Consider the following 25964-nt stretch of genomic DNA (forward strand, 5'->3'; position numbering starts at 1 on the left):
CCTAAACAACACCCAGGATATGGTTATTGTGATAGCAGATGAACTCTATTAGTATGTATATATATGATGCAAGACAGCTTATTAAGAATATTAACAGCCTGGCGCAAACTACAAGAGGTAAAGAAAGTTGCTTCAAAGTGAATCCGTTGACAGTCGTTTCAGCACTGTGGACAGCGACACTGAAGCGCGACTGACAACTGTAAACTTTGCTCAAAGACAAACAATGTGAAAAATGGAGAGTAGAAAATAAAACTCACAAGAGTTGACATTTGAGAATAGTTGCCTGAAAGTTGCTTGTCCACCTGTGGTGTTTCAATTCCAGCTCCATCCACACTCACCAAACTTTGACTGATCGGCTGCATGTATTTCATGTCACTCTTTCTGAACTCAATCAACCATGGCGCTAAATAAAATGTTGTTAAAAAACCTACAAAACACTTAGAAAGCAGTAGATGAATATAATTGTCCAGTCTTCTACTAGCTACCTGCTGTAGTCTAATAAATTCCCCACTGGAAGGGTGTCAGGCCAAGTACGGCGGATACCACTCGTGTCACTTTTAGAACTTTTATTGCTTTCGCAAACACAACAAGCACGCTAGGTAGCCTAACTGCTACCGCTAGCTAGTGACGTTTAGTACTTCCGTACGTCAGTACTTAAGTACATCAGTACATCAGAACATTAGGTTGTAAACCTGCAAGCAGAACACAAACACCAACCCAGAATTAACCAAATGAAATTATACGTTCACGTTATTAATTCTTGTTGTATATTACTAGACATGTTAATCACTCACCGGCAAGGCGTACCAGTCCTGACCATCAACTAACTGAAACGCAACCTAAGGGCGTGGCCACCTACACACTGTGACTACATACGCATGCGTACCCAGACTCTCTGGAGACCAGGAATGATAACAAACAAACCTATAACCTGGCATTGTTAAACATATATGAATTATAACATAAATATGCCTGCATTCCAAAAGTAAGGAGTAAATGCACACAATTGTTCCCTCAAATACCCCAGAAGAAAATCATAACATCCATCACTTTTAATATATATATATATATATATATGTGTAAAGCAATGGTTAAACCTGCTGGAAAGTTCTACAATAATGTATATAGACTTATAAAATATCGCTGTCTGTGGTACTGAAAGAAAAAAGAGTGCAGATATTTGGAGGAAGAGGAAGGATATGCAAGATCAGATTAGAGTACTAAAATAACTTCAATGACCCTTATTGACCATAATGTACAAACCCTCATTAAAGAACAGTAAGAGTTCCATTCACTGCATGAAGAGAAAAACGTCCTGTCTGATGTATTTTGATTAAATGCTGATTTAGCTTTTTGGCCCGTGTAGAGGTCAATAACTTCACTCAGGTGATCTCTACATTTAAATTTGAGACAGCGGACCCTTGAGAAACTATAAAGAACAAATAATGAGCAGGGATGTAAACTGTGGGATCTTGGGTGCCCAAAATAAAGTATTGATCATTTGCTTAAACTGAACTCACCTCCAGAGGAGAGTCTGGTTCATCCAGGATGCTCTTTTCACTCTGTATCCGCTGCATCGTCCCTGTAGCACTGGGGTCCATTATCAGCACGTTCTGACTACCAGCTCCGCTGAACTTACAGTCGCTCTTTCTGGAGTCAGTCGTCCTGCACACCTCGTAATTGTACACGTGTTGGAGAGTCCCTGTCCCCAAAGTGTCTGAGTAACGTGGTGGATAATATGGAATCACAGGGAGGTTGGAGTGATACAGGACACGAGACTGTCTCCATCTGTAGATTTTCACTGAGATAATAACCACTACACACGTGATGAATAGGAAGGAAACTACAGCCAGAGCCAGCACTAAGTAAAAAGTCAGGTTGTCGTTGTACTCCTTGTCGTGCGTAAAGTCAGTGAACTCCGACAGCACTTCCGGGAAGCTGTCCGCCACCGCCACGTTAACAACGACTGTAGCTGAACGAGAGGGCTGTCCGTTGTCCTCCACTATAACACTCAGTCTTTGTTTCACTGCGTCTTTATCAGTGACTTGGCGGATAGTTCTTATTTCTCCATTCTGAGAGCCCACTTCAAACAGCGCCCTGTCTGTGGCTTTCTGCAGTTTATAGGAGAGCCAGGCATTCTGTCCAGAGTCCACATCAACAGCCACCACTTTAGTGACCAGATAGCCCACATCTGCTGAACGAGGCACCATTTCAGCCACCATATAGCCACCAGTCTGGACTGGGTATAGAACCTGAGGGGGGTTGTCGTTCTGGTCCTGAACACTTAATTTCACGGTCGTATTACTACTCAAAGGTGGGGAACCCCCATCCTGTCCTTTTACTAGAATATTTATAGTTTTAATTTGCTCATAGTCAAAGGATCTCACTGCTTGTATAACTCCAGTTTCTGCATTAACAGAAATGTAAGTGGATATGGGGTTACCGTTCATCTGAGTGTCAATAAGCAGGTAAGAGACACGTGCGTTCTGCCCCGAGTCAAAGTCGTGTGCCTTTACGGAAAGCACAGATAATCCTGGTGAGTTATTTTCCATAATATTAGCTGCATAATTACTCTGTTCAAATACAGGGGCGTTATCATTGACGTCAGAGACTCTAAGTGTTATGGTCTTGTTAATTGAGAGTGGTGGGCTTCCATCATCCAAGGCAGAGAAAGTTATATTGTACTCAGGATTACGCTCCCTGTCAAGTGCACCGCTTGTTACCAGAGTGTAATAATTCTTTAGAGTTGAATGGATTGTGAACGGGATATTGTCTTTAACTGAGCAGCTCACTTTGCCATTTTTGCCTGAATCTACATCTTTAACGTTAATTATTGCTACAGTGGTTCCACTCGGGGAATTCTCGGCGATGGTACTGGAAAACGAGGTCAGTGTTATTACTGGCGCATTGTCATTTACATCCGTCACCTCAATTATGACATTTGTTGATGTGCTTTGTCCACCTTGATCTTTTGCCAGCACACCAATCTCATATATTTTATTCTCCTCATAATCAATAACACCGTTTACAGTCAAATCGCCGGTGTTTTCATCCAGGAGAAATAGTTGCGCAACCTTACTGGACATGCGATTAAAGTGATACGTCACACGACCGTTCATTCCTTCATCTGCATCTGTTGCGCTCAAACTCACCACTAAGGTTCCTTTTGGCACATTTTCTTTAACAGACGCCTTGAAATTTGCCTGCGTAAAAACGGGGGCATTGTCATTTGTGTCTCGGACGGTTACGTGTATTTTTAGTGTCCCTGAACGCTGTGGATCCCCCCCGTCCACAGCAGTTAGCGTGAGAAGAAGCTTTTCTTCTTTCTCTCGATCTAAAGCACCGGAGAGATACAGCTGTGCATATTTATAACCATTGGGGCTGGACAGGACCTTTATATTAAAATGCGTCGTTGGGTGTAACGTATAGCCATGTAAAGCGTTGTTACCCACATCTAGGTCGGTGGCACTCACTTGTAACATTTCGGTACCTGGAAGAGCAGATTCTACTATTTCTAAATGCATTTCTTTCTCCGCAAACACGGGTGCATTATCGTTTACATCCAACACCTCCACTACGACGCTGTGCAGTTGCATTGGATTCATCATTATCATTTCAAAATTTAAGCTACAGGGCGATGTCTGCCCACAGAGCTGCTCTCGATCTATTATTTCTCCCACGACCAGAGTCCCTTTGTCTACATCCAGCCGGATATACTCGCTGCTATCACCACTAACAATTCGGGCACTTCCTAATTTCAGTCTTTTAGCGTCGATACCCAGATCTTCAGCCACGTTTCCGACAAAGGAGCCCTTTCTCATCTCCTCTGGGACAGAGTAGCGGATCTGGCACACTGTCGCCTCGATGAGAAAAACAAGTATGAAGGCCCGTACTTGCCTTTTAAGCGTGGATCCGTTACTGATACGAATCATATTCACGAGGGAATCCGCCATAAAAAAGGGTCCACAACAGTCTGCTTATTATCCCGTATATTTCCTCTGCTGATGTGTTTGTAATCCGCAGCGGTGCAACGAATAAATTTGTAAATCACCCGGAATATTTAAGCACCGAATGTCCTGCTCTCCGCTGTGCACTAAGACGACGACTGGAGGTGTAGCTGCATTTCAAAGGCTTCACATTTGCTCAGAAGGGCAACAGCGGCCCTCAGAGTCTGATATGAAAATAACAAGAGCAGTCACAACAGAAAGGGGGGGGGGGTGTAGAAATGATCTTTCATTCAATTTGTGCATAAGTGAGTTGCATAAAAATTAAAACAAAATTATATCAATGATTCAGCTCATAAGATGCTTGAATGGCAGTGACAAATTCGGAGAGCAAAATTCAGTGGAGCAACAATGTAGTTTGTCAGTGAAACCCACATTTGTGGTACTAATTTAGAAATCTCATCCAGACTCTGCAGAGGACAATGTAAAAGTTCTAATCACAACAGACAAAAACAAACAGAAATCATTATAGATTGATATCAGCTGATAGCGTCACAATGTGCACCGTCCTGACTGCCTCCTCTACTTCCCAGTCAACTGGCTCAACTCTGATTTGAGAAAGTAACTACAAGTAATAATGACACCATTCGAAAAGTCAAAGAGACAAGCCACAGAAAATAAATAAGCTATATGTAATCTAGAAATACACTAAGTTTTTGATGAATGATGGATCAACAAACTCACCTCAAGAGGAGAGTCTGGTTCATCCAGGATGCTCTTTTCACTCTGTATCCGCTGCATCGTCCCTGTAGCACTGGGGTCCATTATCAGCACGTTCTGACTACCAGCTCCGCTGAACTTACAGTCACTCTTTCTGGAGTCAGTCGTCCTGCACACCTCGTAATTGTACACGTGCTGGAGAGTCCCTGTCCCCAAAGTGTCTGAATAACGTGGTGGATAATATGGAATCACAGGGAGGTTGGAGTGATACAGGACGCGAGACTGTCTCCATCTGTAAATTTTCACTGAGATAATAACCACTACACACGTGATGAAGAGGAAGGAAACTACAGCCAGAGCCAACACTAAGTAAAAAGTCAGGTTGTCGTTGTACTCCTTGTCGTGCGTAAAGTCAGTGAACTCCGACAGCACTTCCGGGAAGCTGTCCGCCACCGCCACGTTAACAACGACTGTAGCTGAACGAGAGGGCTGCCCGTTGTCCTCCACAATAACACTCAGTCTTTGTTTCACTGCATCTTTATCAGTGACTTGGCGGATAGTTCTTATTTCTCCATTCTGTGAGCCCACTTCAAACAGCGCCCTGTCTGTGGCTTTCTGCAGTTTATAGGAGAGCCAGGCATTCTGTCCAGAGTCCACATCCACAGCCACCACTTTAGTGACCAGGTAGCCCAAATCTGCTGAACGAGGCACCAGTTCAGCCACCAGTGAGCCACCAGTCTGGACTGGGTACAGAACCTGAGGCGGGTTGTCGTTCTGGTCCTGGATCAATATTTTCACAGTCACGTTACTACTGAGTGGAGGTGAACCTCCATCCTGAGCTTTGACGACAAAAGTCAGTTCTTTGATTTGCTCATAATCAAACAACCTCACCGCATGTATCACTCCGCTTTCTGCATTAACTGACACAGAATGAGTAACTGGAGATCCACCAATTTTAGTATCCTCAAGAATATAAGATATTCGGGCGTTTTGATTTTCATCGGGATCTTTGGCCACTACCGTCAGAACAGAAATACCAGGTGAGTTGTTCTCTATGACAAACGCACTGTAAACACTTTGTGAAAACACTGGGGCGTTATCGTTCACATCAGAGACCTTTAAATGAAACGTTCTTTTTGTTGAGAGAGGAGGACTTCCTGCATCTGTCGCAACAACAGTGATGTTATATTCCGAAGCACTTTCTCGATCTAACACAGTGTCTGTCACTAATGTATAATAATTTCTCAAATTAGAATTGATCTTAAAAGGGGCGTTTTGTTCTATTCTGCAACTAACTTGTCCGTTATCACCTGAATCGAGGTCTTTTACGTTTATGATGCCAATTGTTGTTCCAGGAGGGGAGTCCTCTGACACAGGACTAGTGAATGACATCACGCTAATACTAGGGGCGTTGTCATTCACATCACTTACTTCAATGATCACTTTACTTGAATCTGTAAGACCCCCCTGATCCTTTGCATCGATCCTGAGCTCAAATTTTTTATCCTTTTCAAAATCTATCGGACCTGAAACAGACAGCACACCGGATATTTGATCTATAGACAACAAATCAGCTATATTGCTCTTTAAGTTTGAAATCGAATACGTGATGTAACCATTCGAGCCACTGTCTGCGTCTGTAGCGTTGACAGTAATGATATTCGTGCCTTTTGATGCGTTTTCTATCACTGTGCCTTTATACACAGACTGATTGAAAACGGGTGCGTTGTCATTGGCATCTAAAACTAATATGTTTATATTTACGGTGCCAGATCTCTGTGGATTTCCACCATCTACCGCTATGAGCTTCAAAGCAAGATTCGGAGCCTCCTCTCTGTCTAACTGCTTCTGCAGCACCATCTCTGCATATTTACTCCCGTCTGGATTCACATGCTGCTTTAAAACGAAATTATCGTTTGAGGTTAAAACGTAATTTTGCAAGCCATTCTCGCCAACATCAGGATCCTCTGCGTTGTCTAGCGCAAAACGCGCACCGAGGTTAGCGGACTCGCTTATTTCTAACATGATATCTGACGTCTTGAAAACGGGAGGATGGTCATTCACATCCAGCACTTCGATCGTTATGTGGTGAAGCTCCATGGGGTTTTCTAAAATAATTTCAAAGCTGAAACTACACGGTGTCACGTCTCCACAAAGCTGCTCTCGGTCTATTCTCTCCTTCACGACTAGAATCCCTTTGTCTGTCTTCAGCTCGGTGTACTGGTTGTTTTCTCCGGTCACGATACGGGCCCGACCAGAGCGGAGCCTTTTCCCATCCAAACCGAGATCCTGTGCTACATTGCCGATAAGAGAGCCCTTCTTCATCTCCTCTGGGATCGAGTAGCGTATCTGACCAGCTACGATATTAAAGAAGTAAAGTAAAAAGATAGCAATTACCGGATGAGGTCCGAAATACAAACGCCATTTGCAGAGTGGACGTTGATACGCCATGTCAAAGAGGAATATTTTCCGAGAAAAAAGAACCAAATCCTTTCACCTGAATCCAGCTACGTCCAATATTCCATATGAGCTCAGTTAAAATATCAGAAACAGATGCATAGAGTCCAAAATGCGTTTTTTCCCCGACATGTATGTTTCCTTGTGCTGCCTCTGAGTCTACAGTGTGATCCTACAAGGGACGTAACTGAACTGCTACAGAGAGATTATGGGTCCAAATCATATTCTTGTTGAACAGCGTCACTTAGAGTCCGAAATGTGAACACCAAACAGTTCAGAAGCACAACGGAGGTAAGCATTGTCCAAAATAATTTAAATGATCAATATTACTTAATGTTTTATAATTCCTACTGCCTTAAAGGAATATAAAATAATGGAAATGAAAATGAAAAATTTTTGCATGAGGACATTTTGAGAAAATTGCCGAATAAGCAGATGCTTTAACGAAAGGCTTAAAATGTTATTATTATTATTATTGTGGTTGTTGTTTTATATTCATAGTCCTAACAGAATAATTACTATGCCAGACTGTATATTTTCTGATGATAAATTATTAGAAAAATTATAATTATTTATCATTTCGATTCAAATAAGACCTGTCTGTTCAGTGGTGCTGAACAGAATCTTGATGGTTTCATTTAGACGACAGCAAACTATTTGTTGCACATACATTTCAGTTATGAAAAAACAACAACTGCATACAACTCCGCGTATTGCGACTCACCTCCAGAGGAGAGTCTGGTTCATCCAGGATGCTCTTTTCATTCTGTATCCGCTGCATCGTCCCTGTCGAACTGGGGTCCATTATCAGCACGTTCTGACTACCAGCTCCGCTGAACTTACAGTCACTCTTTCTGGAGTCAGTCGTCCTGCACACCTCGTAATTGTACACGTGTTGGAGAGTCCCTGTCCCCAAAGTGTCTGAGTAACGTGGTGGATAATATGGAATCACAGGGAGGTTGGAGTGATACAGGATGCGAGACTGTCTCCACCTGTAGATTTTCACTGAGATAATAACCACTACACACGTGATGAAGAGGAAGGAAACTACAGCCAGAGCCAACACTAAGTAAAAAGTCAGGTTGTCGTTGTACTCCTTGTCGTGCGTAAAGTCAGTGAACTCCGACAGCACTTCAGGGAAGCTGTCCGCCACCGCCACGTTAACAACGACTGTAGCTGAACGAGAGGGCTGCCCGTTGTCCTCCACTATAACACTCAGTCTTTGTTTCACTGCGTCTTTATCAGTGACTTGGCGGATAGTTCTTATTTCTCCATTCTGTGAGCCCACTTCAAACAGCGCCCTGTCTGTGGCTTTCTGCAGTTTGTAGGAGAGCCAGGCATTCTGTCCAGAGTCCACATCCACAGCCACCACTTTAGTGACCAGATAGCCCACATCTGCTGAACGAGGCACCATTTCAGCCACCATAGAGCCACCAGTCTGGACTGGGTACAGAACCTGAGGGGGGTTGTCGTTCTGGTCCTGGATCAGTATTTTCACAGTCACGTTACTGCTTTGTGGAGGAGAGCCTCCATCCTGAGCTTTCACGACAAAAGCCAGCTCTTTAATTTGCTCATAATCAAAAGACCTCACCGCATGTATCACTCCGCTTTCTGGATTAACAGAAACATAATTAGAAACTGGAGATCCACTATTTTTAGTATCCTCGAGAATATAAGATATTCGGGCGTTTTGATTTTCATCGGGATCCTTCGCAACAAGCGTCAGAACAGAAATACCAGGTGAATTGTTTTCTATGACAAACGCACTGAAAACACTTTGTGAAAACACTGGGGCGTTATCGTTCACATCAGAGACCTTTAAATGAAATGTTCTTTTTGTTGAGAGAGGAGGACTTCCTGCATCTGTCGCAACAACAGTGATGTTATATTCCGAAGCACTTTCACGATCTAACACAGTGTCTGTCACTAATGTATAATAATTTCTCAAATTAGATTTTACCTTAAAAGGTGCGTTTTGTTCTATTTTACAACTAACTTGTCCGTTATCACCTGAATCGAGGTCTTTTACGTTTATGATGCCAATAGTTGTTCCAGGAGGGGAGTCCTCTGACACAGGACTAGTGAATGACATCACGCTAATAGTCGGGGTGTTGTCGTTCACATCACTTACTTCAATTATAACTGTACTGGCATCTGTCAAACCTCCTTGATCTTTTGCATCAATTCTGAGCTCGTATTTTTTGTCTTTCTCATAATCAATTACACCAGTTATTGAAATTACGCCAGTTTTTTCATCTATTTTGAACCAGTTACCAAAACCACTGCTGAGGTCTGAAAAATGATACGATACGAGACTGTTTGACCCAAAATCTGCGTCACTAGCATTAACAGTTGTAACATACGTGCCACTCGGTGAATTTTCCATTACTGTAGCTTTGTACACAGATTGATTAAAAACAGGTGCATTATCATTTGCATCAAGAACAACAACGTCTATATTCACTGTGCCAGATCTTTGCGGAGTTCCTCCATCCACAGCTATTAGCTTTAGAGACAGACGAGGATTTGTCTCTCTGTCTAATGTCTTCTGAAGAACCATCTCCGCGTATTTCTTTCCATCTGCATTAGAACTTTGTTTTAAAATGAAATTGTCATTCTCGGACAAAAGGTATTCTCTGAGTCCGTTAACACCCACGTCTGGGTCTTCTGCACTCATCAAGGAAAAGCGTGAGCCAACATTTGCCGTTTCACTGATTTCAAACGGGATGCTATTTCTTTTAAACGTCGGGGAATGATCGTTTATGTCTGTTATTTCAACGGTAATCTGATGTAGCTCCATAGGGTTTTCTAGAATTATCTCAAAGCTGAAACTACACGGTGTCACATCTCCGCAAAGCTGCTCCCGGTCTATTCTCTCATTCACGACCAGAATCCCTTTGTCTGCTTTCAGCTCGGTGTACTGGTTGTTTTCTCCAGTTATGATACGGGCCCGACCAGAGCGAAGCCTTTTCAGATCCAAACCAAGATCCTGGGCTACATTGCCGATAAGAGAGCCCCTCTTCATCTCCTCTGGGATTGAATAGCGGATATGACCACTGACAATATCGTTGAGACAAAAAAGGAAGAACAGAAGCTGACAGCTCCGTTCGCAGCCAAAGCGCCATTTTACGCACCGTGCGTAGCGTCGCAATCCAAATGCCATGGCGAGAAAAACACGAAAATATTATCCACAATGATCCAAGCACGAGGCTTAAAGTAGGAAACAAACCTCTGAAGAAGAAATATGTTGTCCTTAAAGTTAACTGTATTTGTGGATGTGTCCGTTAATGCGAGTCCTGCTCCCAAATGTCAGCCCACATAATGCTCACTATCTCCGTTTCTCTGACGACCCACTGTATGGAGCAAGGAAGGGGACTGGTTGGCAATGTTTTAAAGATTATATTGGATTGACCAACAGCGTCTCTTACAGTTCAAAACCAGTAACAACATGCAGCAGATAAATATTTCCGGGACATTTTATTTAATGTGGTTGGAGAGATATTTCAACACGTTAAATTCACGAAATATAAACCTGACCATTACTTGAAAGCAAATTGAATCAAGTTACAATTTAAACTATAAACTACAGCAATAGTTCAGCAAGTGTTTGGAAAGAAAAGGCGATTTGGTGATTGAGGCAGTGAGGGGAGTATTTTTGATTCCCAGAAATATGATTTTAATGACAGAATTAAAAAAAACTAAAGAAACCATCACGATTTAATGCACATTAAGCTGCCCAGGAGATAAACTACACTACAGACACTGTACTGGAACAAGTATAATAAGTCAAGAACACAGCAAGTTATCGCTCGAAGTAAATAAACACATTTAATTCAAAGAAATGTGTGTGTGAAATTGTAAACCAGATCACAATTATGTATAACGGATGGTGTTATCTTAAATTCTGAATATCAGCACAGCAGCAACCCTATTACACTGTGCAAAGAAATAAGCTGTCCGTGGTGCTGAAATGAAGACATGGCCCGCGACTTTTGAAAAATACAAGCAAAAGCAAAAAGGACAAAACGAGTAAAGAGACAAGATTACATTAACGATTAATGATCAATATCATGAAAAACCATAACAACCTTTCACTGTGTGTTAAAAAACTAAAAAGTAATGTGTCTGTGAAATTGTATATCATCACTTAACAAATAGAGAAACGGATGCCATTGATCTGAAGTTCTGAATGCCAGAAGAGTAGCAGCAACCCTATCAACAATGCTGTCCATAGTGCTGAAAATTAGAAAAAAATCAACACAAGGAATTATGGGTAAAGAAATAAGGCTACATTAACTCACCTCTAGAGGAGAGTCTGGTTCATCCAGGATGCTATTTTCACTCTGTATCCGCTGCATCGTCCCTGTAGCACTGGGGTCCATTATCAGCACGTTCTGACTACCCTCTCTGCCGAACTTACAGTCACTCTTTCTGGAGTCAGTCGTCCTGCACACCTCGTAATTGTACACGTGTTGGAGAGTCCCTGTCCCCAAAGTGTCTGAGTAACGTGGTGGATAATATGGAATCACAGGGAGGTTGGAGTGATACAGGACGCGAGACTGTCTCCACCTGTAGATTTTCACTGAGATAATAACCACTACACACGTGATGAAGAGGAAGGAAACTACAGCCAGAGCCAGCACTAAGTAAAAAGTCAGGTTGTCGTTGTACTCCTTGTCGTGCGTAAAGTCAGTGAACTCCGACAGCACTTCCGGGAAGCTGTCCGCCACCGCCACGTTAACAACGACTGTAGCTGAACGAGAGGGCTGCCCGTTGTCCTCCACTATAACACTCAGTCTTTGTTTCACTGCATCTTTATCAGTGACTTGGCGGATAGTTCTTATTTCTCCATTCTGTGAGCCCACTTCAAACAGCGCCCTGTCTGTGGCTTTCTGCAGTTTATAGGAGAGCCAGGAATTCTGTCCAGAGTCCACATCAACAGCCACCACTTTAGTGACCAGATAGCCCACATCCGCTGAACGAGGCACCATTTCAGCCACCAGAGAGCCACCAGTCTGGACTGGGTACAGAACCTGAGGGGGGTTGTCGTTCTGGTCCTGGATCAGTATTTTCACAGTCACGTTACTGCTTTGTGGAGGAGAGCCTCCATCCTGAGCTTTCACGACAAAAGCCAGTTCTTTAATTTGCTCATAATCAAAAGACCTCACAGCATGTATCACTCCGCTTTCTGCATTTACAGAAACATAATTAGATACTGGAGATCCACCAATTTGCGTATCCTCGAGAATATAAGATATTCGGGCGTTTTGATTTTCATCGAGATCCTTCGCAACGAGCGTCAGAACAGAAATACCAGGTGAATTGTTCTCTATGATAAATGCACTGAAAACACTTTGTGAAAACACTGGGGCGTTATCGTTCACATCAGAGACCTTCAAATTAAAAGTTCGTTTCGTTGAGAAAGGAGGAATTCCTGCATCTGACGCAACAACAGTGATGTTATATTCTGAAGCACTTTCACGATTTAACACAGTGTCTGTCACTAATGTATAATAATTTCTCAAATTAGATTTGACCTTAAAAGGTGCGTTTTGTTCTATTTTACAACTAACTTGTCCGTTAGCACCTGAATCAAGGTCTTTTACGTTAATGATGCCAATAATTGTTCCAGGAGGGGAGTCCTCTGACACAGGACTAGTGAATGACATCACGCTAATAGTCGGGGTGTTGTCGTTCACATCACTTACTTCAATTATCACTTTACTTGAATCCGTTAAACCTCCTTGATCTCTCCCTTCAATTCTGAGCTCGTATTTTTTGTCTTTTTCATAATCAATTACACCAGTTATTGAAATGATGCCAGTTTTTTCATCTATTGTGAACAAATTGCCAAAACCACTGCTGAGGTCTGAAAAATGATACGATACGAGACTGTTTGACCCAAAATCTGCGTCACTAGCATTAACAGTTGTAACATACGTACCACTCGGTGAATTTTCCATTACTGTAGCTTTGTACACAGATTGATTGAAAACAGGTGCATTATCATTGATATCCAGAACAATAACATCTATATTCACTGTGCCAGATCTTTGCGGAGTTCCTCCATCTACAGCTATTAGCTTTAGAGACAGACGAGGATTTGTCTCTCTGTCTAATGTCTTCTGAAGAACCATCTCCGCGTATTTCTTTCCATCTGCATTAGAACTTTGTTTTAAAATGAAATTGTCATTCTCGGACAAAAAGTATTCTCTGAGTCCGTTAACACCCACGTCTGGGTCCTCTGCACTCGTCAGAGGAAACCGATAGCCAACATTTGCCGATTCACTGATTTCAAACGGGATGCTATTTCTTTTAAACGTCGGGGAATGGTCGTTTATGTCTGTTATTTCAACGGTAATCTGATGTAGCTCCATAGGGTTTTCTAAAATTATCTCAAAGCTGAAACTACACGGTGTCACGTCTCCACAAAGCTGCTCCCGGTCTATTCTCTCATTCACGACCAGAATCCCTTTGTCTGCTTTCAGCTCGGTGTACTGGTTGTTTTCTCCAGTTATGATACGGGCCCGACCAGAGCGAAGCCTTTTCAGATCCAAACCAAGATCCTGGGCTACATTGCCGATAAGAGAGCCCCTCTTCATCTCCTCTGGGATTGAATAGCGGATATGACCACTGACAATATCGTTGAGACAAAAAAGGAAGAACAGAAGCTGACAGCTCCGTTCGCAGCCAAAGCGCCATTTTACGCACCGTGCGTAGCGTCGCAATCCAAATGCCATGGCGAGTAAAACACGAAAATATTATCCACAATGGTCCAAGCACGAGGTTTAAAGCAAGAAACAATCCTCTGAAGAAGAAATATGTTGTTCTTCAAGTTAACTGTATTTGTGGATGTGTCCGTTAATGCGAGTCCTCCTCTCGAATGTCAGCCCACATAATGCTCACTATCCCCGTTTCTCTGAAGACCCACTGTAGAGAGCAAGGGAGGGGACTGGTTGGCAATGTTTTAAAGATTATATTGGACTGACCAACAGCGTCTCTTACAGTTCAAAACAAGTAACAACATGCAGCAGATAAATATTTCAGGGAAATTTTATTGAATGTGGTTGGAGAGATATTTCAACACGTTAAATTCACGAAATATAAACCTTACCAGTACTGGAAAGCAAGATTAATCAAGTTACCACTTAAATATAAACCACTGCAATAGTTCAGGAAGTGGTGGGAAAGAAAAGGCGATGTGGTGATTGAAGCAGTGAGGGGAGTATCTTTTTTGCTGCCCAGAAATATGATTTTAATGAAATAGTAAAAACACAAAAGAAACAATCACGATTCAATGCACATCTAGCTTTCCAGGAGAAACACTACACTACAGACACTGTACTGGAACATGTATAATTGTCAACAACTCAGCAAGTTATTGCTGCAAGTAAACAAACGCATTTCATTCAAAGCAATATGTGTCGGAATTTTTATAACAGATCAAAATTATGTTATAGTAATGGAAGGTGTTATCTTCAATGTCAATATCAGCACAGCAGCAACCCTAGTGCACAGTACAAATGAATGTGCTCTCAATAGTGCTGAAATGAGGACATGGTCCTAGACTTTTGACAAATATAAGTAAAAGCAAAACAAGTAAAGAGACTACATTAACGAAAAATAGTAATTATTCACCCATCGACCTTTCACTGTGTGTTAAACAACACAAAGGTAATGTGTCTGTGAAATTTTATATCATCACAAAATGCCATTAATCTGAAGTTTTGAATGTCAGCACAGAAGCAGTAACCCTACAAAAAATACCTTCCATGGTGCTGAAAATTAGGATATGGTGCACGACTGATCATTAATGCACATAAATCAACAAAGGGGATTATGGGTAGAGAAACAACGCTACATTAACTCACCTCTAGAGGAGAGTCTGGTTCGTCCAGGATGCTCTTTTCACTCTGAATCCGCTGCATCGTCCCTGTAGCACTGGGGTCCATTATCAGCACGTTCTGACTACCAGCTCCGCTGAACTTACAGTCACTCTTTCTGGAGTCAGTCGTCCTGCACACTTCGTAATTGTACACGTGCTGGAGAGTTCCTGTCCCCAAAGTGTCTGAGTAACGTGGTGGATAATATGGAATCACAGGGAGGTTGGAGTGATACAGGACGCGAGACTGTCTCCATCTGTAGATTTTCACTGAGATAATAACCACCACACACGTGATGAAGAGGAAGGAAACTACAGCCAGAGCCAGCACTAAGTAAAAAGTCAGGTTGTCGTTGTACTCCTTGTCGTGCGTAAAATCAGTGAACTCCGACAGCACTTCCGGGAAGCTGTCTGCCACCGCCACGTTAACAACGACAGTAGCTGAACGAGAGGGCTGCCCGTTGTCCTCCACTATAACACTCAGTCTTTGTTTCACTGCGTCTTTATCAGTGACTTGGCGGATAGTTCTTATTTCTCCATTCTGTGAGCCCACTTCAAACAGCGCCCTGTCTGTGGCTTTCTGCAGTTTATAGGAGAGCCAGGCATTCTGTCCAGAGTCCACATCAACAGCCACCACTTTAGTGACAAGATAACCAACATCTGCTGAACGAGGCACCAGTTCAGCAACAAGAGAGCCACCAGTCTGGACTGGGTACAGAACCTGAGGGGGGTTGTCGTTCTGGTCCTGGATCAGTATTTTCACAGTCACGTTGCTACTGAGTGGAGGAGAGCCTCCATCCTGAGCTTTCACCACTAATTCAAGCTGTTTAATTTGCTCATAATCAAAGGAACGAACCGCACTAAGAACTCCAGATTCAGAGTTTAAAGACACGTACGTAGAAACTGGACTACCACCGACTTGTGTTTCTTCTAGAAGATACGATATTCTGGCGTTTTGATTCCAGTCAGAGTCTTTCGCGCTGACAGCAAATATCGAAAATCCAGGGGAGTTGTTTTCAGCGACGTAAGCAGAATAACTGGTTTTATGAAATATTGGTGCGTTGTCGTTTACGTCAGAGATTTTAAGATGCAATTTTTTGGAGCTAGAAAGCGGGGGAATCCCGAAATCAGTGGCTGTTATTGTTATGTTATATTCTGAAACGGATTCTCGATCAAAGTATTGATCCAAGATTAAATTGTAATAGTTTGTTATTGAGGATTCAATTTTAAACGGAAGTTTACCATCAATAGAACATTTTATTAGTCCATTTTTATCCGAATCTGTATCTTTTACGTTCAAAATAGCAATCGTTGTACCAGGACGTGCGTCCTCAGATACCGGACTAGAAAATGACATAATATTTATAACTGGAGCATTGTCATTAACATCCATAACATCGACTATAACCTTACTTGTCCCGATTAAACCACCCTGATCCTTAGCCTCTACTCTCACCTCGTATTTTTTGTCTTTTTCATAATCTATTTGACCAGACACAGAAATTGTTCCGGTGTTTTCATCAATAGTGAATATGTCTGCTGTGCTTCCTTTCATGTTCGACAAGGTGTAAGTAACGGCCCCATACGAACCACTGTCTGCGTCTGTGGCATTTACAGTGACAATGCGGGTGCCTTTAATCGTGTTTTCCATCACAGAAGCTTTATACACCGACTGGTTGAAAACTGGAGCGTTATCATTTGCATCTAAGACTTCTACATCTATATTTACTGTGCCAGATCTCTGTGGGGTTCCTCCGTCAACTGCAATTAGTTTTAACGTCAAATGTGGACGCTGTTCTCTGTCTAAAGGCTTCTGGAGCACCATTTCAACATTTTTACTTCCGTCTGGATTGGCATGTTGCTTTAAAATAAAATTATCATTTGGCGACAAAACATAATCTTGCAACGCGTTCTGACCCACATCAAGATCCTCTGCACTCTGCAGTGGAAACGGAACCCCCACTACCGCTGATTCACTTATTTCAAAACTGAGAGGTTTGTCTTTTTTGGGGAAAACTGGTGCGTGATCATTTATATCTAACACTTCAACAGTTATTCTGTGCAGTTCCATTGGATTCTCTAAAATTACCTCAAAGCTGAAGCTACACGGAGTTTCTTCTCCACAAAGCTGCTCTCGGTCTATTCTCTCATTCACGACGAGAATCCCTTTGTCTGTCTTCAGCTCGGTGTAGTGAACGTTTTCACCGGTCACGATACGGGCCCGCCCAGAGCGGAGCCTTTTCAGATCCAAACCCAGATCTTGCGCCACATTACCAATCAACGAGCCTTTCTTCATCTCCTCCGGTATAGAATAACGAATCTGACCACCTACCATGCAAACCACATGAAGCAGCAACATAAGCAGTCCTGTTTGTTGTCGCAGTCCACAAAAAGATCGCCATCTTAAGAATAGTGGACGTCCTCCAAATGCCATCCCGACCACAAAGAAACGATAGATTTATATCCGGCCAATGTCACGGTGAGGATGATTCAGATATATTTGTTTCCTGGTTGGATCCAAAAAATTCTTCAACGTTTATGTGCATGTCCGTGAGTCCATGTTCGCACCAAACCTCGACGAAACACAGAGAGCCTCTTTCACTGTGTAATCAGTCAGGAGATGAACTGAATGACGACACAACAGATGAAAATATATTTGACTGACCAACAGCGTCGCTTAGAGTCTAAATAGTGGAAGTAAAAAGAGTCCAAGTCTACAGTGCTATGACTCATAAATAGACAAATTGAACACATCTCTATCACATGTAGAGGTTCGAATGAGACTGATTTGATCATATATGGAAATGTGAACAGGTTCAAATTCAGTATTTGTCCTAAAACTACTAAAATATAAGAATAGAACGTAGAATTATGAATAAAAAATAACAGAAAATCCAGTCTCAGCAACAATTTGCCTACAGTGCAATATATGGTACAGTTAAAATAATTAAGTGGGTTATAAACAGCCTAAAAATATTAAATCTTTATGATAAAGTGTCCATTCTAAATTTTATAATTTCCTGATTGACAGTAACTTATAATTATTAAGGAGGAGTTGGAATTTAATGTTTTGTGATTATTTATCCAGCGATGTAATTGTATTATTAGAAGATTCACCATCTTCACTTCAGAACATCGACATGACAAAATAAATAAGCCACACCTGACGCAAAACAACAAAGTATATGTTATTACAAATGCAGCATGAATTTGCCAATGTATTTCCCCAATATAACATATAAGTAGAGAGCAGTGTTCGTGTAAACTAAGGTGAGGAGCATTTCCTTCCCGATGCTCAATCTGTAAAGATTTTAACACGATCAGCATTTCTATCGTGTACTGCACAGTGTTGTGCTTTCCATGGTGCTGAAAGTAACACTGTACAATGCAATGACGTTATATATGTCTAAGAACTACACAAAAAAAGCGAAAACGCGAGCACAATTATTTGACTCACCTCAAGAGGAGAGTCTGGTTCATCCAGGATGCTCTTTTCACTCTGTATCCGCTGCATCGTCCCTGTAGAACTGGGGTCCATTATCAGCACGTTCTGACTACCAGCTCCGCTGAACTTACAGTCACTCTTTCTGGAGTCAGTCGTCCTGCACACCTCGTAATTGTACACGTGCTGGAGAGTCCCTGTCCCCAAAGTGTCTGAGTAACGTGGTGGATAATATGGAATCACAGGGAGGTTGGAGTGATACAGGACGCGAGACTGTCTCCATCTGTAGATTTTCACTGAGATAATAACCACTACACACGTGATGAAGAGGAAGGAAACTACAGCCAGAGCCAACACTAAGTAAAAAGTCAGGTTGTCGTTGTACTCCTTGTCGTGCGTAAAGTCAGTGAACTCCGACAGCACTTCCGGGAAGCTGTCCGCCACCGCCACGTTAACAACGACTGTAACTGAACGAGAGGGCTGCCCGTTGTCCTCCACTATAACACTCAGTCTTTGTTTCACTGCGTCTTTATCAGTGACTTGGCGGATAGTTCTTATTTCTCCATTCTGTGAGCCCACTTCAAACAGCGCCCTGTCTGTGGCTTTCTGCAGTTTATAGGAGAGCCAGGCATTCTGTCCAGCGTCCACATCAACAGCCACCACTTTAGTGACCAGATAGCCAACATCTGCTGAACGAGGCACCAGTTCAGCAACAAGAGAGCCACCAGTCTGGACTGGGTACAGAACCTGAGGGGGGTTGTCGTTCTGGTCCTGGATCAGTATTTTCACAGTCACGTTGCTACTGAGTGGAGGAGAGCCTCCATCCTGAGCTTTCACCACTAATTCAAGCTGTTTAATTTGCTCATAATCAAAGGAGCGAACCGCAGTAAGAACTCCAGTTTCCGAGTTTAAAGACACGTAAGAAGAAACGGGACTACCACCGACCTGTGTGTCTTCTAGAAGATACGATATCCTGGCGTTTTGATTCCAGTCATTGTCTTTCGCTCTGACAGCAAATATCGAAAATCCAGGGGAGTTATTTTCAGTGACATGAGCAGAATAGCTGCGTTTGTCAAATACTGGTGCGTTGTCGTTTACGTCAGAGATTTTAAGATGTAATTGTTTTGAGCTAGAAAGCGGGGGAATCCCTAAATCAGTGGCTGTTATTGTTATGTTGTATTCTGACACGGATTCTCGATCAAAGTATTGATCCGAGATTAAATTGTAATAGTTTGTTATTGAGGATTCAATTTTAAACGGAAGTTTAGCATCAATAGAACATTTTATTTGTCCATTTCTGTCAGAATCTGCATCTTTTACGTTCAAGACAGCAATCGTTGTACCAGGACGAGCGTCCTCAGATACCGGACTAGAAAATGACATAATATTTATAACTGGGGCATTGTCATTAACATCCATTACATCGACTATAACCTTACTAGTCCCGGTTAAACCACCCTGATCCTTTGCCTCTACTCTCACCTCGTATTTTTTGTCTTTTTCATAATCTATTTGACCAGACACAGAAATTATCCCTGTGTTTTCATCAATAGCGAATATGTCTGCTGTGCTTCCTTTCATTTTAGACAAGCTGTAAAAAATACGTCCATTTGAACCACTGTCTGCATCTGTGGCATTTACAGAAACAATGCGGGTGCCTTTAATCGTGTTTTCGGTCACAGAAGATTTATACACCGACTGGTTAAACACTGGTGCATTATCATTAACATCTAACACAGTGATATCTATATTCACTGTGCCAGATCTCTGTGGTGTTCCTCCGTCTACTGCGATTAGCTTTAAAGAGAAATGTGGGTGTCGCTCTCTGTCTAAAGGCTTCTGGAGCACCATTTCAACATATTTACTTCCGTCTGGATTGGCATGTTGCTTCAAAATAAAATTGTCGTTTGGCGACAAAACATAATCTTGCAAAGCGTTCTGACCCACATCAAGATCCTCTGCACTCTGTAGTGGAAACGGAACCCCCACTACCGCTGATTCACTTATTTCGAAACTGATAGGTTTATCTTGGTTTGAAAAAATGGGAGCGTGATCATTAATATCCAGAACCTCAACAATTATTCTATGCAGTTCTATTGGATTCTCTAAAATCACCTCAAAGCTGAAGCTACAAGGAGTTTCTTCTCCGCAAAGCTGCTCTCGGTCTATTCTCTCATTCACGACGAGAATCCCTTTGTCTGTCTTCAGCTCGGTGTAGTGAACGTTTTCACCAGTCACGATACGGGCCCGCCCAGAGCGGAGCCTTTTCAGATCCAAACCCAGATCTTGCGCCACATTACCGATCACCGAGCCTTTCTTCAACTCCTCCGGTATAGAATAACGAATCTGACCACCTACCATGCAAACCACATGAAGCAGCAACATAAACAGTCCTGTTTGTTGTCGCAGTCCACAAAAAGATGGCCATCTTAAGAATATTGGAGCTCCTCCAGATGCCATCCCGACCACAAAGAAACGATAGATTTATATCCGACCAATGTCACGGTGAAGATGATTCAGATATATATGTTTCCTGGTTGAATCCAAAAAAAGGCTTCAACGTTCATGTGCAAGTCCGTGAGTCCATGTTCGCACCAAACCTCGACGAAACACAGAGAGCCTCTTTCACTGTATAATCAGTCAGGGGATGAACTGAATGACGACACAACAGATGAAAAATATATTTGACTGACCAACAGCGTCGCTTAGAGTCTAAATAGTGGAAGTAAAACGAGACTAAGACAACAGTGCTATGATTCATAAATAGACAAATTGAACACATCTCTATCACATGTACATGTTCCAATGAGACTGATTTTACTATGTTGGGAAATTTAAACGGGTTCAAAGTCAGTATTTGTACTAAAACAAATACATTGTAAAAGTAGGTCGTGGGATTATACACAACAAATAACAGACCAAGTGGGTAATAAAAAGCTTAAAAACTAATTGTTATCTAAGAGAGTGTATTCTAAATTGAAATATTTCGTGATTGACAGTTACTTATAAAGATGAAGTAGGAGTTGGAATTTAATGCTGTGTAATGCTCTTCTCAGCGATGACATTTTGTTATTACAAGATTCACCATTTTCACAACAGAATATCGACATACCAAAATAAATAATTCAAACTGGCGCAAACCACACAATATATGTTATCGCTAATGCAGCCTTACTTTCTCCATAAAGTATTTGTAATACAACATATAATTAAATAGCAGTGTTCGTAAACTTAGATGAGGAGCATTTCCTTCCCGATGCTCAATCTATAATGATGTTCACATGGTCAGTATTTATATCGGGTCATGGACAGTGTCGTGCTGTCCATGGTTCTGAGAGCAACAGTGTACTCAATTAATTGATATATGTTTAAAATTAGACAGAGAAAGCGAAGCAGCGAGCACAATTATTTAACTCACCTCTAGAGGAGAGTCTGGTTCATCCAGGATGCTCTTTTCATTCTGTATCCGCTGCATCGTCCCTGTAGCACTGGGGTCCATTATCAGCACGTTCTGACTACCAGCTCCGCCGAATTTAGAGTCACTCTTTCTGGAGTCAGTCGTCCTGCACACCTCGTAATTGTACACGTGCTGGAGAGTCCCTGTCCCCAAAGTGTCTGAGTAACGTGGTGGATAATATGGAATCACAGGGAGATTGGAGTGATACAGGACGCGAGACTGTCTCCATCTGTAGATTTTCACTGAGATAATAACCACTACACACGTGATGAAGAGGAAGGAAACTACAGCCAGAGCCAGCACTAAGTAAAAAGTCAGGTTGTCGTTGTACTCCTTGTCGTGCGTAAAGTCAGTGAACTCCGACAGCACTTCCGGGAAGCTGTCCGCCACCGCCACGTTAACAACGACTGTAGCTGAACGAGAGGGCTGCCCGTTGTCCTCCACTATAACACTCAGTCTTTGTTTCACTGCGTCTTTATCAGTGACTTGACGGATAGTTCTTATTTCTCCATTCTGTGAGCCCACTTCAAACAACGCCCTGTCTGTGGCTTTCTGCAGTTTATAGGAGAGCCAGGCATTCTGTCCAGAGTCCATATCCACAGCCACCACTTTAGTGACCAGATAGCCCACATCCGCTGAACGAGGCACCAGTTCTGCCACCAGAGAGCCACCAGTCTGGACTGGGTACAGAACCTGAGGGTGGTTGTCGTTCTGGTCCTGGATCAGTATTTTCACAGTCACGTTGCTACTGAGTGGAGGAGAGCCTCCATCCTGAGCTTTGATGACGAACATCAGTTCTTTGATTTGCTCATAATCATATGAACGAACCGCACAAATGACTCCGGTTTCAGCATTAACGGAAACATATTTAGAAACAGGAGATCCACCAATCTCACAGTCTTCCAAAATATAAGAAACACGAGCGTTCTGGTTTTCATCGGGGTCTTTAGCATTAACACTTAATACAGAAACGCCGGGGGAGTTATTCTCTGTTATGAAAGCACTGTAAAGACCTCTTGGAAATACGGGGGCATTGTCGTTGACATCCGAGACCTTTAAATAAAACGTTCTTTTAGTTGATAGGGGAGGAGATCCGGCGTCTGACGCAATGACAGTGATGTTCCACTCTGACAGGTGTTCACGATCTAATGGGGCATCAGTTAACAATGCATAATAATTTCTCACGTTGGATTTAATTTTAAAAGGAACACTGCCTTCGATCGAGCACCTTATTTGACCGTTTTCACCCGAATCAGCATCTTTAACATTAATTATGCCGATGGTGGTACCAGCAGGCGAGTCTTCCGAAACAGAGCTTGTGAATGACATAACGTTAATGACCGGAGCGTTATCATTTACATCTATAACCTCAATTTCAACTTTACTTGAATCTGTTAGTCCTCCCTGATCTTTAGCTTCCACTCTGAACTCAATTTTTTTGTCTTTTTCAAAATCGATTTCCTTCGCCACATAAATTCTCCCTGTAGCCTCATCTATGTTAAACAAATCAGCTATTCCTGCTTTTGACTTTGAGAAAAAAAACGTTACTCGGCCGTTTGAACCGCTATCTGCGTCGCTTGCATTCACGGTAAAAATGGGAGTACCCTTTGGTGCGTTTTCGATTACAGTTCCCTTATATATCGATTGATTAAAGACAGGAGAATTATCATTAATATCCAAGACATTTATACCTATATTTACTGTACCGGATCTCTGTGGATTTCCTCCGTCCACTGCCAACAACTTCAGAGACAGGCGTGGCTGTTCTTCTCGGTCTAATGATTTCTGAAGCACAATTTCAGCATATTTACTGCCATCCGGATAAACATTCTGTTTCAACGCAAAGTTGTCATTGGGGGTTAAAATGTAGTTCTGCAGCCCGTTTGGCCCAACGTCAGCATCGTCCGCACTCCCCAAAACAAAACGGGAGCCGAGTGCGGTTGATTCGCTTATTTCAAATTCCTGATGGCTGTTTTGAAAAGTGGGAGCGTTGTCGTTTACGTCCAGTACCTCTATGGTCACAGGGTGCAGCTCCATGGGGCTTTCCAGTAAAATCTCAAAGGTAAAGCTACACGGTGTCACGTCACCACAAAGCTGCTCTCGGTCTATTCGCTCATTCACGACCAAGGTCCCTTTGTCTGTCTTCAGCTCGGTGTACTGGATGCTCTCTCCGGTCACGATGCGGGCCCGACCAGAACGAAGCCTTTTTAAATCCAAACCCAGGTCTTGTGCGATGTTACCAACAAGGGACCCTTTCTTCATCTCCTCTGGGATCGAATATCGGATCTGTCCCTCCGTTTGAAGAAGAAAAATAAGCTGCAACATAAATACATAAACCGCCCCTCGTAATCGCCATTTTAGTCCTCCCTCTCGATGATGTTCTATAAATGCCATGTGAAAAGGACGTCTGAGCAAAACAAAGCAGATTTCAACTCAATGAGAAAATCGCAAATATTACAGACTGATTTCTATTAGCGTTTGAATCGAAATCAAACGTGTAAGAACTCCAGTTCGTAGGAGACGCAGATCATCTCCGCCTGTAAAAACGCAGTGACAGGGGAGGGAACGACACTGCCCCACAATGAAAGGTTGAATTGATTTACCAGACAACAGCGTCACTTAGAGGATAATACATGAACATTGTATAACCAGACATTATATCATGAGTTTTCTGATGATATTCTTTTAAATAAACACACGTGTATGATTGCAAATTCAAATTCTATAGGTAATGTACATTTTGTACAGCCAATAAGATTTCCCCTCGGAGAATGATCAAGTATTACTGAATATGAAAGATCTATTTACAGTTTTATGAATGGGCCTCAATCTTTAAAAAAAGAAATCTAATAGAAAAGAAACGGAAAAAAAGAGGAATAAGAGGGTGCAAATAAGTGATTGGTAAAAACGTTATTTGCTCTTTATATTATAGGAGTTGTATTTAATCATCCTAAATTTGTGTGATGTCATTAAAATGTGTATTTGTCCTTATAAAAGAACAGTAGGGAAGCAATGAGTATCTTCAGGAATGGAAAAAAGAACTAAACAGATAAATAGACAATTTGGCTCTATGAACAAAGTACTGCAATATAATACTAGTTTGCAAGGAATATTTAGCAACAATTTGTTATTATTTGCTACCCTATAAGGTGTTATTATATGTATTATTATTATTACTCGAGTAGTACCAGACGTAAGAGCAGTAGTAATGGTATAAGTATTTAGAACGGGCAATATCTCAGCGCAAAACCCACTTTCAGCACCATGGACAGAGCCAGCCGGAGCCCGATCACCATTCATTTACAGTTTTTCTCCATTGCTTTGGGTCATTTCACGAAACAGAAATGACATTCTCAAAACAACACGTGCAAACCTCCAAACCACTGGGCACTTGTTCACAACAGATTGGAATATCTCATTCCTTTAATCAAATTGCAATTGTATTAGCACATCCTTTCAAGGACAAGTACAATTTCCAACAGCTTGCACAAATTTCAAATGATTTAGAACACCTTTGCAAACGGTTAGGTACAATTGCCTTCAGTTAGCCCAATTACCAATTGAATATATATTGCTGGTGAAAACTGACTGTCGCTTCTCAGTCAAGTGGTTGTTCTCTGCAGAACATGTTGGCATAATTTCATTGTGTACATCATCACCTGCACAATAGTTCACTCCACTGTCAAAATCGTACAGGCACATAATACCATGAAAAACATCATGGTATATACTGTAATAAGGATATCTTGGATCATTGGCTTAATTTTCAGGTGCAACTAGAACTTTAGTAATCAAGGTTGAGTTTCACACACCTGATCACCAATCACACAGTAAGTTTACAGTTTTTCTCAATTGCTTTGGCTCATTTCACGAAACAGAAATGACATTCTCAGAGCTCTAAGTGCAATTGGCAAAATAGCCCATATGGTTCAGCACAACTACATAGATCACCTTCAAAAGGTCATATCTCACTATGCCAAATTTTAGTTTTGATGTGCTTATTGTTTGACAGTATATTGTGCTGTACACATTTTCTGTTACTGTAAGCATGGTGTATGGCAA

At 42.0% G+C, this 25964-nt stretch overlaps 8 protein-coding genes across 11 annotated transcripts in view; all 8 read right to left on the reverse strand.

Moving 5' to 3' along the window:
- LOC128445521 (protocadherin gamma-A4) overlaps positions 1-25964 on the reverse strand; it is a 248766-nt gene that overhangs the window by 128733 nt on the left and 94069 nt on the right. The window lies entirely within an intron of this gene.
- Positions 672-4112, reverse strand: LOC128446322 (protocadherin gamma-A7-like). Its single transcript, XM_053429341.1, has 3 exons — positions 3568-4112; positions 1521-2283; positions 672-692 (listed from the first exon to the last, which is right to left on the reverse strand). The coding sequence occupies exons 1-3, from the start codon at positions 3951-3953 to the stop codon at positions 672-674; spliced, it is 1170 nt and encodes a 389-aa protein (XP_053285316.1). The 5' UTR covers positions 3954-4112.
- LOC128446323 (protocadherin beta-4) lies at positions 4094-7303 on the reverse strand. The gene is made up of 3 exons (XM_053429342.1): positions 6752-7303; positions 4689-5464; positions 4094-4171 (listed from the first exon to the last, which is right to left on the reverse strand). Exons 1-3 carry the CDS (start codon positions 7113-7115, stop codon positions 4094-4096), a joined length of 1218 nt encoding a protein of 405 aa, XP_053285317.1. The 5' UTR covers positions 7116-7303.
- LOC128446324 (protocadherin gamma-A10) lies at positions 7281-10463 on the reverse strand. The gene is made up of 3 exons (XM_053429343.1): positions 9909-10463; positions 7846-8621; positions 7281-7316 (listed from the first exon to the last, which is right to left on the reverse strand). The coding sequence occupies exons 1-3, from the start codon at positions 10282-10284 to the stop codon at positions 7281-7283; spliced, it is 1188 nt and encodes a 395-aa protein (XP_053285318.1). The 5' UTR covers positions 10285-10463.
- LOC128445529 (protocadherin beta-16-like) lies at positions 11414-14000 on the reverse strand. Its single transcript, XM_053428282.1, has one exon. It carries the CDS (start codon positions 13859-13861, stop codon positions 11414-11416), a length of 2448 nt encoding a protein of 815 aa, XP_053284257.1. The 5' UTR covers positions 13862-14000.
- LOC128445528 (protocadherin gamma-A2) lies at positions 14984-17614 on the reverse strand. The gene has a single exon (XM_053428281.1). It carries the CDS (start codon positions 17435-17437, stop codon positions 14984-14986), a length of 2454 nt encoding a protein of 817 aa, XP_053284256.1. The 5' UTR covers positions 17438-17614.
- Positions 18410-21208, reverse strand: LOC128446325 (protocadherin beta-16). The gene has a single exon (XM_053429344.1). The coding sequence runs from the start codon at positions 20903-20905 to the stop codon at positions 18410-18412; it is 2496 nt and encodes an 831-aa protein (XP_053285319.1). The 5' UTR covers positions 20906-21208.
- On the reverse strand, positions 21738-24425 carry LOC128446327 (protocadherin beta-16). Its single transcript, XM_053429346.1, has 4 exons — positions 23913-24425; positions 23288-23293; positions 21864-22619; positions 21738-21776 (listed from the first exon to the last, which is right to left on the reverse strand). Exons 1-4 carry the CDS (start codon positions 24294-24296, stop codon positions 21738-21740), a joined length of 1185 nt encoding a protein of 394 aa, XP_053285321.1. The 5' UTR covers positions 24297-24425.

Source organism: Pleuronectes platessa, chromosome 8, assembly GCF_947347685.1.
Source record: "Pleuronectes platessa chromosome 8, fPlePla1.1, whole genome shotgun sequence".
Classification (NCBI taxonomy): Eukaryota; Metazoa; Chordata; class Actinopteri; order Pleuronectiformes; family Pleuronectidae; genus Pleuronectes; species Pleuronectes platessa.